General features: G+C 40.4%; 1 protein-coding gene across 1 annotated transcript in view; it reads right to left on the reverse strand.

Annotated features, from left to right (window-relative positions):
* Window positions 1-432: 432 nt before the first annotated feature.
* Window positions 433-17,007, reverse strand: part of VASH2 (vasohibin 2) — a 38,518-nt gene continuing 21,943 nt past the window's right edge. Inside the window, exons 7-8 of the mRNA XM_034427793.3 lie at window positions 14,916-15,031; window positions 433-3,154 (exon numbers count right to left, since the gene is read on the reverse strand). Coding sequence (XP_034283684.1) covers window positions 3,082-3,154; window positions 14,916-15,031 — 189 coding nt within the window. The 3' untranslated portion in view covers window positions 433-3,081. The remainder of the gene's footprint in view (window positions 3,155-14,915; window positions 15,032-17,007) is intronic.

Below are 17,007 nucleotides of genomic sequence, written 5' to 3' on the forward strand. Positions count from 1 at the left end.
GAGAAGAACCAAAATGGAATAACAGAGATAAGGCAAAGCTGTTGAAAGAATTAGGAGGCTGTCCTCTACACAGTTTATATAAAGATGGGTCGTGTTTCTTGGCCACTGTTACTTAGATCTGCAACATTTCCTCCCCTAATTCTGAATAATCCCGTTTCCAGGAACAAATGAGGAGCACGGAGAATTTGTTGAGAATGAAGGGGAAGATAGGAAAGCCTTATTCTCTGATTCATAAGTGAAGAAACATTAGATTCTAAGTTTTACCTTTCAGTCTGTTGTTCTGTACCTTCTAGTAAACTACTCCTTCTATATGGAATTCCTCACATGAAGCTCTAGTTTATACACACATACACATACTATTGAATTGTTTTGCATCACAAACAGGTTATATAAACTTTATAGTTACATTTACCTTAAAACATTTGCAAAGACTTTGTTTTTAAGAAAGAGTCTTCTAAGACATTTTATTAAAGTTTCATGCTGCACAAAACATACATATGATAAGAAAAGAAAAAATCATGCATGCTTCATATTTTAAACAGAATCCCATTTGACAAAGTAATGACAATACAAGCTTAGTCACCAACCTCACACTTTTTAAGATTTTAAAAAAAAGATAGGTACATGTTGCTCTAGAATGTATGTGTACAGAAGGAAAACCATGGTCTTGGATACAAAGGATGAAACGGGTTTGGAAAGAGCTAAAATCTGGTCATCTTTTTCTGCATCATTCCTATTAATCTTGAGAGAACTGGTGCAAGCAAATTCCATAAAGGTTTATGCTTCAAACACTTCAAATATATAAGAAACATCAATTTAAAAAAACAAAATCACCTTTAGGGATTTCATAATAGATAGACATTGATTACAAAAGCAATGCTATTTTTTAAATTAGCATTTTTTCTTCAATTGATTCCAAACACTTACTTAAAAAATTGCTTTAGGTTATCATTAAGTTAAAATTTACCAGGAACCCAATCTCAAAGCTGAAACATGAATCCAGTTCTTCTACTACATGAGAACTATTCTTTTGCTCCATTCACTTTTAGCAGGGTAGTTATCATGTGCTGGATATGGCTTTGTCTATGAATATGAAGTCCTTCCATTCTTACCCAGACCTAACTATTTTCATGCTAGTTGCTCTTTGCTTTGTCTTCATAGCAACCATCACAGAAGTAATAGAAAGCCTTGTCCTTATTGCTGTTAATTTGGTACAAGGGATGGCCAATTCTAGAAGACACTATGAGTTGCTAGTTGAGAAATGCACTCACATTATACATTTTGAGGGAACCTGGTTGCATTAAATTAAAATTGCTTTGGGATATTTGTAACAAAACTAGTGGGTTATGTTCAGCTACTATGCTCTTGCCTACTTGCCTCTACTTATTTACCCAATTACAATAAGAATAAGTGAAGAGGATAGGATTATCATATCTGGGTTACAGAAATCTAGATGACCATTAGATGGCATCAAACAACATCAGTTTGAAGCCATCTGATGGCCATCCAGATTTTGCAAACCAGATGTGGTAACTAGTGTTGGATCTGCATCAATTCACAGTTATCCAGCAGCTTCCCCCCATTCCCAATGAACAGGCTAGTGTTATTTATCTTTTATCCAAAATAACATATCCTTGCTGCATTGTGAAGATACTTCCTTTTGGGCATGGATTTATTTATTCATTTTGATTTGAATACAATGCCTATAGATGGTTGTTTTCTCCAAGCACATTGACTGTAAATTCAAGTCGAATGTTTGATTATGATAAAAGATGTCAAGACATCTGCACAACATAAAGAATAGTGCATTCTTAAGATTCTGGTATTGTTTTAAAGGATTAAACACACAAATTGACTTTTACGACATCTGTACAAAACAATAAAAACTAGTCTTCAGTATGATCCAAAGGTTTCCTTCTTTTCTACTCTGGAGAATGCTCTCAAAGCAGAATGGAAAATGCCTATTATACATGTGAAGCACCGGTAACATACAGAGAACAGAATTAGTACTGGCAGATTCTGGGCTTGTTTTATACACAAGACCACATGGATTCACACCAGAACCATTTGTGCTTTGAACATGGAGGTTAAGACTATGTGACAAAATACTGCAAAACGTTAGCTATTTGCTTCTTTTGAAATCATTATTGAATCTGGGATTTTTTTTAAGGTAGACAATTAACTTCAACAGTTTGTTCAATCCTTAACAGAAGGCTTCAGTGCTTTTAAAGAGACACCTCCTTATCATAATACTTGAAATTCCTTCACTGTACACATGCACATAAGGCAGAAGGGGTGGGCTCTGCTACCAGAAAAACTGGAAACACAGTACAAATTCATTACAAAATCAAAATACTGTTAGTTTTGCATATTTGTAGTAAAGATTCTTGAGGTAATGTTGATATTTTGAAGAAGGAAAAAAAAAAGAAACCCCAATCACATAAACTCTTGCTATTTTATTGCTGAATGTCACATTAAATGAGGTCCGGCAGCAATTTCTGTTATGTCAAGTCCACTGAAAGGGATCGTAGAGTTGCAAACTTCATTCTTTTCAATGGGACTCGGACAAGCAAAGTTGATGCCAGGCCAGGCCTTTTTCTGACTGCAGCTTACCACCCCCCTGCCCAGCATTTTTAAATACCATGGAGAAAAATACTTCCAGCATTGTCTTTCCTAATTCCTACAACACCACACAATGCTCCAAGCCAACAGAAGAGAGAGCCACCACAGAAACAGTAATTTCCATCCAAAAGAAAACCAAGCCACACTAGTGTCACCCCCCCCACACACATATTTTTCAACTTGATGGAGAGTAACAGTATTATCACAGCTGAAGACAGTTTCTAATTTCTCTTTTCCTTGATTCCACTTCCTGAATTGAAAAATAAAAAAACAAAAACAAAAATACCACCATAGTCACTTCTAGGATTCCTACTTTCCTGGTGAAATCATAAATAAAAACCTTACATGTTCATAATAAATAGTCATAGTTCCCCACCCCCACCCCCACCCCCCACGTATCACAGGGTAAAGTGCTGCAAGAAACTCTCCAGAAGCCACGTGGTTTGGCCTCTGGTTTTCTCAGATGCGTAGCTGGTAACCGACTTCATTCAACGTAGAAAGGTCACCCACGTTTTTATCCAAAACAGCTGGCCTAAAATCAAGAGAGAGAAATCAAAGTTAAAGCTTAGAACTGAACAACATCAAACATCAGAACAGGACCACTGCCAACAATTGCATCTGTATTAGTGATTGGCCTGTAATGCAGCATTCGTGTTAATGTTTGCTAAGCCATACAGTCTTTTTCAAACTTGACAACTTTAAGAAGTGTGGAATTCAACTCCCAGAATTTCCCAGCCAGAAATAGCATCTTAAAGTTGCCAAGTTTTAAGCATTGGTCTAAACCAATGTAAATCACTTTCAGGGGCATCCAGGTAGGAGTGAAAAAGTCAAGATAATGGCCTCAATATATGGAGGCCCTAGCCCTTGTTTATTATGTGCCACATGCATGTAAGAAGGGGCAGGACTTTGACTGGACAGTCTCACTACCATCTTGACTCCCACTGTGGATGTCCTGTTTTTCTCATAAAAACGGTTCAAAAACTACTCTAAGAAAATTAAGAAATACTCTAAAATTACGTATCAAAGTAGATATCCTTACAGCCTGTGATTGGGATTTTTAAACACAAGATACTCTGATTGGGATTTTTAAACACAAGATACTCTGCATGAAGAGATAATTTCACCATGACTGGTTTAACCTTTCCCTCCCTCACGTAACACATAGCAATTAGTTCCCACTGATCTGTGTGACTATTGACATCGGCGGCCTCAGCAGCTTTACAAAATGAAGATGAACTGTTTCCACTATTACCACATTTCACCATTTGAGGGTTTGGACTACAGGTAGTCCTCTACTTACAACCATTCATTTAGTGACCGCCTGAAGTTACAACAGCACTAAAAAAAAGTGACTTGTGACCATTTTTCACACTTACAACCATTGCAGCATCCCCATGGTCACATAATCAAAAATTGAACAGTTGGCAACTGGGTCATATTTATGATGGTTACAGTGTCTTGGGGTCATGTGATCACCTTTTGCAACTTTCTGACAAGCAAAGTCAATGGGGAAGCCAGATTCACTTTACAACCATGTTACTAACTCAACAACTACAATGATTTGCTTAGCAACTGTGGCAAAAAAGGTCATAAAATGGGGCAAAACTCACTTAACTGTTTTGCTTAGCTACAGAAATTTTGGGCTCAATTGTGGTTGTAAATCAAGGACTTCCTTTATAACTTTCATCCTTCCCAACTAGCTTTAACCACAGCTTTAATGACTGAAAAACCTTTGAGCCTTTTCCTTTGGGCGGTCTCACAATACAAGGGAAAGGCTGTAATTTTAATTTCAAATCTTCAGCAAATGGCACCAGATGTTGTGTAATGCCAGGTCGGTGGTTAATAAAGCCCCCCTCATTTGTGATCTTATTTTGGAGGGGGTGCGGACCTGGCAGGTATTACGGAGACCTGGTTGGGCCAGGAGGGGGGGGTCCCCCTCGTTGAGATGTGCTCGCCAGGTTTCCGTGCATTTCATCAGCCAAGGGCCCAGGAGAGGGGTGGGGGAGTGGCGGTGATTATTAGGGAGAGTCTTTGTCCGAGGGAGACCACTGTTCCTCAGATAGCCGGATGTGAATCCCTTTGTGTGAAGTGGGGCCGTGGGGTGCAGATGGGTTTGCTGACTATGTACCTGGCTCCCTGCCACGTGGCAGCGACCCTGCCCGAGCTACTCGACGTCATTGCCGGGGTGGCGGTTGATACCCCCAGACTTATCGTCATGGGGGATTTCAACCTTCCATCCACGGGTGAGGCGTCAGAGGCGGCTCGGGAGTTCATGGCTTCCATGACGGCCATGGACCTGACCCAGTTAGTTCAAGGCCCAACTCACATAGGGGGACACACTCTGGACCTGATTTTTGTCTCTGGTCAGTGGTTGAATGATCTTGGTAGAGGGGACCTAGATATTAAACCCTTGTCATGGACAGATCATTCGCTCCTCCAACTAGACTTTCCTACCGCCTTCCCCCGCCGCAGGGAGACGGAGCCAACCAGATGGTTCCGTCCCAGGCGCCTGATGGACCCCGAAAGGTTCCTGACGGAGCTTGGGCCGTTCCCTGAGACCCTAACACACGACTCGACTGAAGAGCTGGTGGCCGCCTGGGAAAGGGCGGCCGCCGGAGCTTTGGACCGCGTCGTGCCTTTGCGGCCTCTGACCCGATGCCGATCTCAACCGGCTCCTTAGTTCTCTGAGGAGCTGAGGGAGATGAAGCGTCGGAAAAGACGCCTAGAGAGCATTTGGAGGACTAGTCAATCCGATTCCGACCGGACACAGGTGAGGTCTTATATCAAGACCTACCTAGTGGCGATAAAAGCGGCAAAGTCTAGCCACTTTTCCGCTCTTATCGCATCTGCAGAGAACCGCCCAGCCGCCTTGTTTAGGGTGACCCACTCCCTTCTCCGGGGGGGGAGTGCGGGAAGATCCCTTGCAGGGTCGTGCTGAGGATTTTGTGCAATTCCTGCATGATAAAGTCGCTCGGATTCGGGATGGCTTGGACTCCGACTGGATGAGTCCACGGGAGGAGACGAGGGCAGGTCTTGAGAATGTTATCTGGGAGGAGTTTGATCCTGTGACTCCCGAGGATGTGGACAGGGTTCTGGATAAGATTAGTGCCGCCACGTGTTTATTGGACCCGTGTCCCTCCTGGTTGGTGCTGGCCTCCCAGGAGGTTACACGAGGCTGGCTCCAGGGGATTATAAGTGCTTCTCTGAGTGAGGGTGCCTTTCCTGCCACCTTGAAAGAGGCGGTAGTGAGGCCCCTCCTCAAGAAGCCTTCCCTGGACCCGGCTGAATTAGCCAACTATCGTCCGGTCTCCAACCTTCGTTTTGTGGCACGACAACTTCCCCGGCACCTGGATGAAGCTATCTATCTGGACCCGTACCAGTCGGGCTTCAGGCAGGGGTACAGCACAGAAACGGCATTGGTCGCGTTGGTGGATGATCTCTGGAGGGCTCGGGACAGGGGTTGCTCCTCTGTCCTAGTCCTATTAGACCTCTCAGCGGCTTTTGATACCATCGACCATGGTATCATGCTGCAGCGGTTGAGGGGGTTAGGAATAGGGGGCACCGTTCTGCGGTGATTCTCCTCCTTCCTCTCCGACCGCTCGCAGTTTGTGTTGGCAGGGGGACAGAGGTCGACCTCGAGGCATCTCGCATGGGGAGTGCCGCAAGAGTCGGTCCTCTCACCTCTCCTGTTCAACATTTATGTGAAGCCGCTGGGTGAGATCATCCGTGGTTTTGGGGTGAAGTGTCATCTGTACGCTGACGATACTCAGCTGTACATCTCCACCCCAGACCACCCCAACGATGCCCTTGATGTGATGTCCCGCTGCCTGGAGGCCATGCGGGCCTGGATGGGGAGGAACAGGCTCAGACTCAACCCCTCCAAGACCGAGTGGCTGTGGCTTCCGGCGCCCCGATATAGTCAGCAGGTGCCATCGCTGACTATTGGGGGTGAATCTTTGCCCCCCACAGAGAGGGCTCGCAATCTGGGTGTCCTCCTGGACGCACGGCTGTCTTTAGAAGAGCACATGACGGCCGTGGCCAGGGGGGCCTTTTATCAGGTTCGCCTGATTCGCCAGTTGCAGCCCTTTCTGGATCGGGACGCCTTGCGCACGGTCACTCACGCCCTTGTCACCTCCCGGTTGGACTATTGTAATGCTCTCTACATGGGGCTCCCCTTGAAGAGCACTCGGAGGCTCCAACTGGTCCAGAATGCGGCCACGCAGGTGGTTATGGGTGCAACTCGTTGCGCCCACGTGACACCCCTCCTGCGCGAGCTGCACTGGCTCCCAGTGGTCTTCCGGGTACGATTCAAGGTGTTGGTTACCACCTTTAAAGCGCTCCATGGCATAGGACCCGGGTACCTTCGAGACCGACTTCTGCCACCAATAGCCTCCCACCGACCAGTCCGCTCCCACAGAGAGGGTCTCCTCAGGGTGCCATCGGCCAAGTTATGTCGGCTGGCGACACCCAGGGGGAGAGCCTTCTCTGTGGGAGCCCCAGCCCTGTGGAACGAACTGCCCCCGGAAATACGTAAGATCTCCGACCTCCGGGTGTTTCGCTGCGCTCTGAAGACCCTGTTGTTCCGCCAGGCCGGGCTATTAACATAACGTTTTAAATTGGGGTATTTTAAATTTCTGGGATTTTAAATTGGAGCCTAATTATTTAATGATTTTAAATTTTAATTGTTGTTTTGTTTCTGTGTTTTTAAATAGGCTGTACACCGCCCTGAGTCCTTCGGGAGAAGGGCGGTATAGAAATAAAATTATTATTATTATTATTATTATTATTATTATAAGACTTCCCAAGGATTTTAGGGTTGATAAAATCTTCCTCAAGAAGAGTTCATCTCCTGATGCCTTCATGGATCAGCCCTATAATTTTATTAAAATAACCCAGAAGCAGTTTGGTATTGCCTTCTTCCTGGATATTTCTCAGACTTTTCAATCCAAGTTGCAATTTGAGATTTCCTAATAATCTGCTAGTCAACCAAATAAATAAGTCCAACCTTGCTTAATTTGTCAAGATCAGCTATTGCTTCCTAGTTATCTGCAGTTACAGCTGTTTCCCGCCACAATGGGAAAAACATCTTATTTGACATTCCCACCTCTGAATAAAGCCATTTAAAGCCTTTGGTTCTGGCACGCACAAAGTTGTCATTTTAAAACTAATTGGGAAATGTGGTGATACTGATTTGTGACATTTTTGAAGCAATGCTTGATATTGCAAGTTACTATTATTTTTAACTACTTCTCAAGTTTCAGAAGATAAATTTTAAAAATTGCCTGATTTAAAATCAGGAAGCCAGAATATAAACCAGAATCTGCAGTGAAGCCAACAAATCCCAGCTAGTTTGTTCAACAAGTTTTTATACTGAAACATCCTACACTTTTTTTTTTAACATCTCAAATTCAGGAAGGACAGCTCTGTGATGCTTTGGAAACTAAAACATTAAATATGTTGTGAGTTGCTCCCTCCTGTAATCTGGAGTTTAAACTAGAATGTTATTTATCTCTGGCACTGTATTTTATATTATACAGGTAGTCCTCGATTTATGACCACAATTGAGCCCAAAATTTCTGTTGTTAAGTGAGACATTTGTTAAGTGAGTTTTGCCCCGTTTTATGACTTTTCTTGCCATCATTGTTAAGTGAATCACTGCAGCTAATAAATTAGTAATCTGATTGTTAAATTAATCTGGCTTCCCCATTGACTTTGCTTGTCAGAAGTTCGCAAAAGGGGATCACGTGACCCCAGGACACTGTGACTGTCATAAATATGAGTCAGTTGCCAAGAGTCTGAATTTTGATCACGTGAACATGGGGATGCTACAGTGGTCATAAGTGTGAAAAATGGTCATAAGTCACTTTTTTCAGTGCCGTTGTAACTTTGAACTGTCACTAAATGAACTGTTGTAAATTGAGGACTACCTGTATAGTTATTTGTGATTTATTGTGTATACTTTTTAATCACATTTACATAAATAGGATTTGTAAGTCACTCAGGGATAAATTCAAGTGCGGTAGCATACAAGCCTTGTAAATAAGTAAACAAATAGATATTAAATAAGGAAAATGCATTAAATGCTGCCATTAACAGTGTTATTTTGCTTATTTTAGATTTTGGTTTATTGGTTTGCATCACCAAATGTCAATGTTTGGCTACCAAATTTGAATGGCAAAAGAGCTGTGGTGGGGGTCACATGAGACTTTTAGGATGAGGATTGATCTTCCCTACTTCACTGGGAAAAACCAGCCAAGGGTGGGGTGCCAGATAGCCTATTGCTTGTTACACATACAGCCCTGAGCATTTTGAGAGTAGCTTGTAATGCTGTATTTGGGTAAAAAGAAATCTAATGTGAACTTTAGAGCTGGGAGAAATTACTGAAACTCATGGCTATTTGACACAAAACTGATCATAGTTTGCTATGGAGGAAAAAAGGTTTCCCCCACTGTGTATGCCAAGTTGCTTATTCAGACCTTGCCAGACCAACCGTGCAGCCCAGGGGCAGGCTAAGTGAGAGCCTGTTTCATACCCTGCCACTTCAGCAGCTATCTTTACCTTGCTCAAATAAAAAAATGCACAAAAATGCACAAGTCAAAGCAGTTGGCAGAAGTTATTTCAGCAAGCAGAGGAGGAGGTTGGAGGAATTGTTCAGAAATAGAAGTTGCAACCCTCTACTTACTTTACTAAAATAATCTTATTGCATGTAAGGGATTTATTCTGAATTTTAAGTTGAAAAATGATAATCAATTTCAGTAGCTTTAGGTGACCTTTTGTCTCCTAAAAACTGTTTGAAAATTGCTGGGCTCAGAAGAATACTTAAGAAACCTTTCAGTCAATGTGCTATAAATCGAAACACACACATAATTAATGCTTTAAGAACATTTTTTTCTTCAGCATCAGCCTATTAATCAAAAGTAGCACCATATTTTAAGAATCATAATATATAAGTACATTTAAGTACATTTAAAGAAACATGATTTAAGGATGGGGAAACTGCAGCTTCCAACCATCAATGAACTGGAACGCTCTACCTATCCTGAGATGAACATCTAGGGTCCTAAAGATCAGCAATATGTAGAGGGCCATTGTTCTGCATCTCTACTAATAGATTATAGCAATACCATATTATGATAATCACATACTTTGTAATAGTATGTGGGAAAGACCTCTGGAGACGGGGTAAAGAGATGTTACTAAGGGAACAGTCAGATAAGAAATAGCACAGCCTACACATGGATAGTGTACAGAGCAAAAGGCTCTGAATAGACTTTCCCTAGTTTCTTGGGCTGTAAAGGAAAAACTGGAAGAATTGTACTTTCAGACATGCATGGTTGGGTCAACATAGGTTTAGAATAAAGTAAAATTAGCTTAACTGGTTGTGATTCCTATCTGGTTAACCCCAATGAGGTCACTATCAAGGAGGCCACACAGAATAATCCATTTCTCTAAAAGAGATAATCCAGGAAGATTTTTCTAAAGGAGATGAGAAGGGATTGTAATTGCGTACTTGCAAGATGTAGCCCCAGCCTCATGGGGTAAACCAAATAGGAATCAGTACAGTACAGTACTGTTCTCACCCTCCTACCCCATTTTCTTTATAGCCCGAGAAACTAGGGATGGTTCCTTCTGAACCATTTGTCCCATCCACTATTAATCTGTGGGCTACACTGTCTCTTCTCTGATCTTTCCCTTGGCAGTGTCTCCTTGCCAAATCCCTCAAAGTCTTTCTCATAGACATAGACCATTACGCACTTTAAGCTAATGCCTTGTGGGCATTCAGTCCTGATAGAGAAACTCAAATCTCTTCCTTTCAAATCATGTGCTAAAAAAATAAAGAATCAAATCTGCAGAACCTCCCTGGGTCTGGAAGAGATTCAAGACCCCAACCTCTAGGCAGCCTTGACAATTCCAAACAACAGGGAAGCCGCAGTTAGCATTCCAAAAGAGGCTGCTTGTTCAGCTGACATTTTAGTCAAAGAGATACACACACACACACACACACACACACACACACACACACACCAGGCATATGTGTCATCCTAGCACCTGTGAAACAGCCCCAGATACATGAGGCTGAAAATATTCCCTAAAAAGGCAGGAAGGAGATTGAACAGAGATTTGTAACCTCTGATAACTATAATTATCAAGACACTAAACATGGAGAATTCCAACCAAGAGGCTCCCAAGAATGTTACACTATGAATCCATGTGTAAAATAGCAACCTGCAGTTAACTGAGCAGCTGCTATGAATGCCAAATTATATTTAGAGAAGGAGCTTAGAGAAATGTTTGCCTGTTTAAGGAACAAATAAAAAGCCTTCACAGTAGTTCAGCTAAAGGAGGATATAACTATACTTACATTGCATGGAGTTCTTGTGGATGTTGTCACTAACTTTTCACTGATGTTTTATTCCAGAGACTGGCCACTCTATTTGATTGGGTGGACAGATTTGGAGTTCAGGAAATGTTTTCTGGATATTCACACAAAATGGCTGCCATACAAGGGCTTGTCTATTGACAACGTGGCTGCCAATGGTGAATGATGTCCCTGCTCTGCTCTCAGTTACACTAGTTTAGTCTTGTCTTGTCTTTTTTTCCTGGACAGATGGGTCTATTTTCAAAGGGACCAATTCACCATTAACATTTTTTAAAGAATGCCTTGTGATCCTAGACATTCCTATAATGGTAGGGAATGGCATTCTGCTTTTCTTTTATTTGAAAAAGGTTTTACTTGAAAAAGTTTGGCAGCAGAAATATTGGCAGGCATAAGGCCCATAAGTATGGGCACTTTACTTTTGCCCACTCCAGCTGCAATTTAAGAATATTAATGCAACCTTATTCAATACATTTAATATCTGTAGAGCTACTTATGTATACTACAGTGATGATGCTTCAAGAAATATTTGACAGATGTATCTAGCCAAACATAAATTTCCCATAATGTCCAAGGAGGAGTTAATGGGAGAAAAAAAATCCTTAAAGGAAATTATTGTGATAAATACTATCCAATCTGGCACTGCAATTCCTGACATGTCTAGCACTTTTCATTTAGAAATAAAGTTTGGTCAATTAATATATAATTTATTTTCCAAACTTCAGAATACTCTCACTATGAAAGAATATTCAATTGATACCTGAAGACTCCTGATAGCCGAATAGGACTCAGTTTCTGCCTAAAAAGATTGAGAAAGCAAAATCTGCTAAGATATATACTTTAAAATATTGACTACATTTCAACAAGTCTCTTCTTCAGTTTTCCTTCTTTTGCAAGTTCCATTAAAGTTATTTAGCATCACAGCACTAAGGTCAACTTATTTAGGCAATTTAACTACATTTTCCATTTGCAAATATCTTAAACAATGAGCATATGTCTAATTTCACTTTCTACATTTCTATCTTCAAGAACCACTTTTCAAACTGATGGATTTGAATTATCCATTTTGGAATTTCTTTTTGTGTTGATAAACATATTATATTATCTTGAATCACAAGGCAAGAGAATTATGCTGGGGCATGCAGAAGATCGGGTTGTTACCCACTACGATGATGGGAATTAATAATCCTGATGAAACCCACAATTATTACTATATGGAATATAATTATAATGTCACTCGGGTGGTTGTTTTTACTTTTATACATATAAGAAGATATTTACTACTGATGGGGGCAGATATGATTGAAGATCCTGAATAAACTGTTGCACCAGCAAGCTATGTTACCCGATTATGGATGTTGGTTCTACTAATCCAGTGGAAAGACCTCAAAGAAGATACTATATGGATTATAAATTTAAAGTCATTGTCTTTTCTTTTTTTTTATTTAGATATAATGGAAAATATAGACATATATTTTTAAGTAGTGTGGGCAGTGAATCAAAGATATTAAGAAATGTTGTGTATGGTAATTTTGCATGATAGTGGGTGAATAAGCTAGTTAGTAGATTGATTAGTCTAAGAAAAGGGATTTTTAAGTGATATATTTAGGGGAGTGGAGGAAATGGATAGAGTGGAATAAATGTTAAACTAGATTTTATGGGGAAGGCTGCTTTGAAATGTTATAGTAATATATATAGAAGATTAAATGTTAAAGTAGGACTTATTGTATAGTTTTAAAGTGGAGAAGTTATTCTATAATGTCATAGTATAATGTCTTTTTTTTTTCCTTTCTTTTCTCTTTTCTGAAATGTATGGATAAAGGGGGATGTTATAATATTAATAATATTTTTAGTAAGTAAAGGTCAATATCTAGAGGAGGGAGTAAGTAATCTGTTATGAATTAGGTTTTTTTTTTTTTGTTATGAAGAAGTCACAGGGGGGGATGGGTGGGGAGGGGGGGTTAGGGAGGGGGAGGGAGAGGGGGGAAAAAAAGGGGGGGGAATTTGTATTTGAAAACTTTTTCAATTAAAAAAAAAAAAGAACCACTTTTCTTATTCATCTGTTTGCTGATGAACCCAAAGGTGGACTTCCCCAGTCAGGGAAAAGGTCATGCGATCTGAGGATAATGGGAATTTTAGCTAGAGGGTTGCAGGGAACTCTGGGAATTGAAGCTACACATCTTACAGTTGAAGAGATTGAAAAATGCAGCTCTAGCAAATCTGACCAAAATCTAGGGTATTCATTTCATTTCCACTGGAGCTTGCTTCATCTCTCAGATTTTTATCTACTCACTAACTGTGCATCTTAGAACAAGTATGGCCAGATTTCTGTTTGTAGATTTAACTTTTTTTACTGGAAGCCTGAGACCCAACAACAAGTGGTTGGTATAAGTACAGATTTTGGAAGTTGCAAGAACATGCTCTTAAAATTAGGGAAGCAGATCTCTTGAATTCATGAGTGGCTTGTTTTCAGCAGCAGAACCAAATGCAAAATTATTTCATACAAAAGTCCATCTCAGTCTTGGCCCAGCCTTTCCTAATTCCAGCAGCCTGTTTTACAGAGCGGGGAAACACTCATGATCAGTGTTCTAGAACAGGGCTCTCCAACCTTGGCAACTTTAAGTCTGGCGGACTTCAACTCCCAGAATTCTCCAGCCAGCAAAGCTGGGAGTTGAAGTCCACCAGCCTTAAAGTTGGAGAGCCCTGTTCTAGACAGACAGCCTGTACTCTTCTGGATACTACACTCCATTCTTTATTCCCAGCAGACAGCAATCAGGCTGATCAATCTATTCATTCTCCCAACTTTCTTAATACCTTCTGCTTTCAGATTCATCAGCATGCAGGTCCATTTCGTTGTCATCAGAGAATAATATATAAGTTTAATTTACAAGATGGAGATCTGGCTTTTCGGAATCCCATTCCAATCCATACCTCCTCAATGGGGTTTTCTGTTTCCTCTCCAATCATTTGTCAGCATTCCATGGCCATTGACACCCTTAATTGTTCTAACCTGACAAGTTAGAACAATTAATCAGTGGAACAACTTGCCTCCAGAAGTTCTGAATGCTCCAACACTGGAAATTTTTAAGAAGATGTTGGATAACCATTTGTCTGAAGTGGTGTAGGGTTTCCTGTCTAAGCAGGGGGTTGGACTAGAAGACCTCCAAGTCCCTTCCAACTCTGTTATTCTATTCTATTCTATTCTAGTCTTAGTCTTCACTGGGCAACTTAAACAATTCCTTTCCACAAGGATGCTTTTCTACGAAGACTAGCAAACTTTGAAATAACCCCCAGCCTGTTTACACAACCTTCTTTTAAATACATAGGGCCATTTTACTGATTCATAGTTTCAACACTGGAAGCAATAGGAAATTATGTCTGGGAGCCAGAAACCCCTCCTGGTTTTCAGCAAACTGCCCAAACATCAGCCAGGAAGTGCAAAGCTACCTCCCACCCAGTTTTCCACTCTGACAGTTGTAGATTATAGAGAGATTTGATATCCGAAAACTCGATTGAAAATGCACACCATAGTAACTTACTTAAACTGTTTCATACCATCTGGAACTATCTCTTCTATTTCTATCATCTCTATGAAATACATATGCAAATAAGGATGCATGCATGCACGCACACACACACACACACGCATAAAATATTTGGGAAATCTATGTGTGCTAGCATGAATTCCATCATGGCAGATAACAAAAAATAAAAGCATGAAATAAAATTAATTATGTTAAACATGTTGTTCTCCAAGGAAGGTAATTCCAAACATTGCTGATCTTGGTTATTTTTTAAAAATGCAAATTTCCAAAGAACTCGGATACTTCCTAGTGCAAACACAGACTCTGAAGTCCTAGAGCATACTACCCATGTCTCATCATGTCACAGAATCACTCAGAATAGCAACACTCACGATTTGTCTCTTCGACAGGTCCGCCTCTGAGGGCTGGCTTGTCTTCGTCGAGGGGACAAGGACTTTCCTCGGGATCTCTGCTTGACTGGAGAATGGGCACTTGCAGGCTTCAAAATCTTCAAAGAGAAAAATGATTTTATTTCCGGATGTATTTATTCATAATAGCTGGCTTTCACAATGTTTTTATATTGTAATAAATCATAAAAGGTATATCATGATTTCTCCATGATTACAAATATGTAGAATTTGTGTTATGCTTTTCACTTTATTATTACAGATAAATGGAAAACAATCTTAGACCAGGATTTTTCAACCGTAGTAGCTTTAAGGCATGCGGACTCCCAGAATTCCTGGCCTGCATGCTGGGGAATTCTGGAGATAGAAGTCACACATCTTAAAGTAGCCAAGGTTGAAAAACACTGCCTTTGGTCATGTCCAATGGTTGATCCAGCTAGCTCAGAAAGTTGGATGTAAAGCTCCCTTTCAAATCTTTTTTATTTCTTTATTTGTTTGCTTTTTGAAATTCACTCCCACATTCTCATGCTGATGAACTTTTTGGATCCAGATTGACACAAATTGATGGACATAACATTTGAGAATACCAAATTGCCAGTCTCTGGTCCACATTGATTTGTTACAGTTCTTTAGGGCTTCTGAGCCTGGTGTTTTCCCGCATAGCCTGAAGTATCAGAGGATTGTTTATTTCTTGAGATCTTTCATGTTCAAAGCATTGACTGAAAAGCAAATAGAAAAGGAATAGAAACCCAGTACCTGTAAGCTATCAGGAATTTCTTTTTATTATCTCCTGAAAATGTTAGGAAATGATGCCAGTAATATATATTTCCCCTAAAATAACCTCCCAGTAATCCATCACTACTAAGAGAAAAAATCATTTTTCTCACATAATTTTTATTCCAAATTATTACATAAGTAGTCCATGACTTATGACCACAACCAGAACTTATGTTGTTAAGCACGTGGTTTTTAAGTGAGATGTGTCCAATTTTATGGCTTATTTTGTCATGGTTGTTAAGCAAATCACTGCAATTGTTAAATTAATCAGATGATAGTTAAGCAAATTCAGCTTCCTCACTGACTGCTTGCCAGAAAACAGCTGGGAAGGCTGCCAATGGCAATCACATGAGCCTAGGTAGGACACTGCAATTGCCATAAATACATGCCAGTGGCCAAGCACTCAAATTTTAATCACATGACCATAGGAATGCTGCAATGGTTGTAAGTGTGAGGACTGACTGCAAGTCACCTTTTTAGTGCCATTGTAACTTTGGATAGTCACTAAATGAATGATTATAAGTGAAGAAGAAGTATTTGTGCATAGGAACAGAAGTGTAGAAATTAGCCTCTTGATTGAGAAAGTTAATCTTCAATAAATTAGAAAGACACTTACTCAACTCTACAACCTCTATGTCGCAGTGTCATTGTCCCAGAGATAAAAGCAAAAATTCTGTGAAGTTTGAAAGCCAAAAATTCAAGTTTACATTGATTCTATTAGCTGATTGTGAGAGGAAAATATTTATGGGAGCCATGTGCTAAATCAATGTAGAATTACTAAGGAATTATTTGTTTAGGCATTAAACAAATATTCTTAAAGTGAATATACATACAGTAGACACACACCTACACATCCCACAACCCACAGGATTTGCAAGTTGCCGATAAAGAGAGGGAATGTGCTCTGCTGAGTCATTTTCAATTGCTATGGCCTGCATTCAACAGGCTGGAAGACAGGGCCATGGGCATGAAATTAGACCCCAGAGACAAAGGATGGAGACATGCAAAGAAGTGCATGATTTTTCTAAGCATAAACATGTAAATGAGAAGAAACCTCATTACTGCAAAGGGTAATAATACATCTAAGAAATAATACCACTGCTTTGCTGTCAAAGATGTAAAATATTAGGGGAAATCAACCTGCACAGAAAAAACAAGAGTTGAGCAAATTCAGGGGGGACTGCTTGCTAAATGTTGCAGAACTCACACATGCAAACTTCCATTGGAAACAATAGTTATAAGGTCAAAATATCTGGCATTATTTCCTCCAGAAAGCTGGAGCTTTCAAACTGACAGGGTC

The sequence above is a fragment of the Pantherophis guttatus genome, chromosome 1, assembly GCF_059756535.1.
Source record: "Pantherophis guttatus breed Tessera chromosome 1, ASM5975653v1, whole genome shotgun sequence".
NCBI lineage: Eukaryota > Metazoa > Chordata > Lepidosauria > Squamata > Colubridae > Pantherophis > Pantherophis guttatus.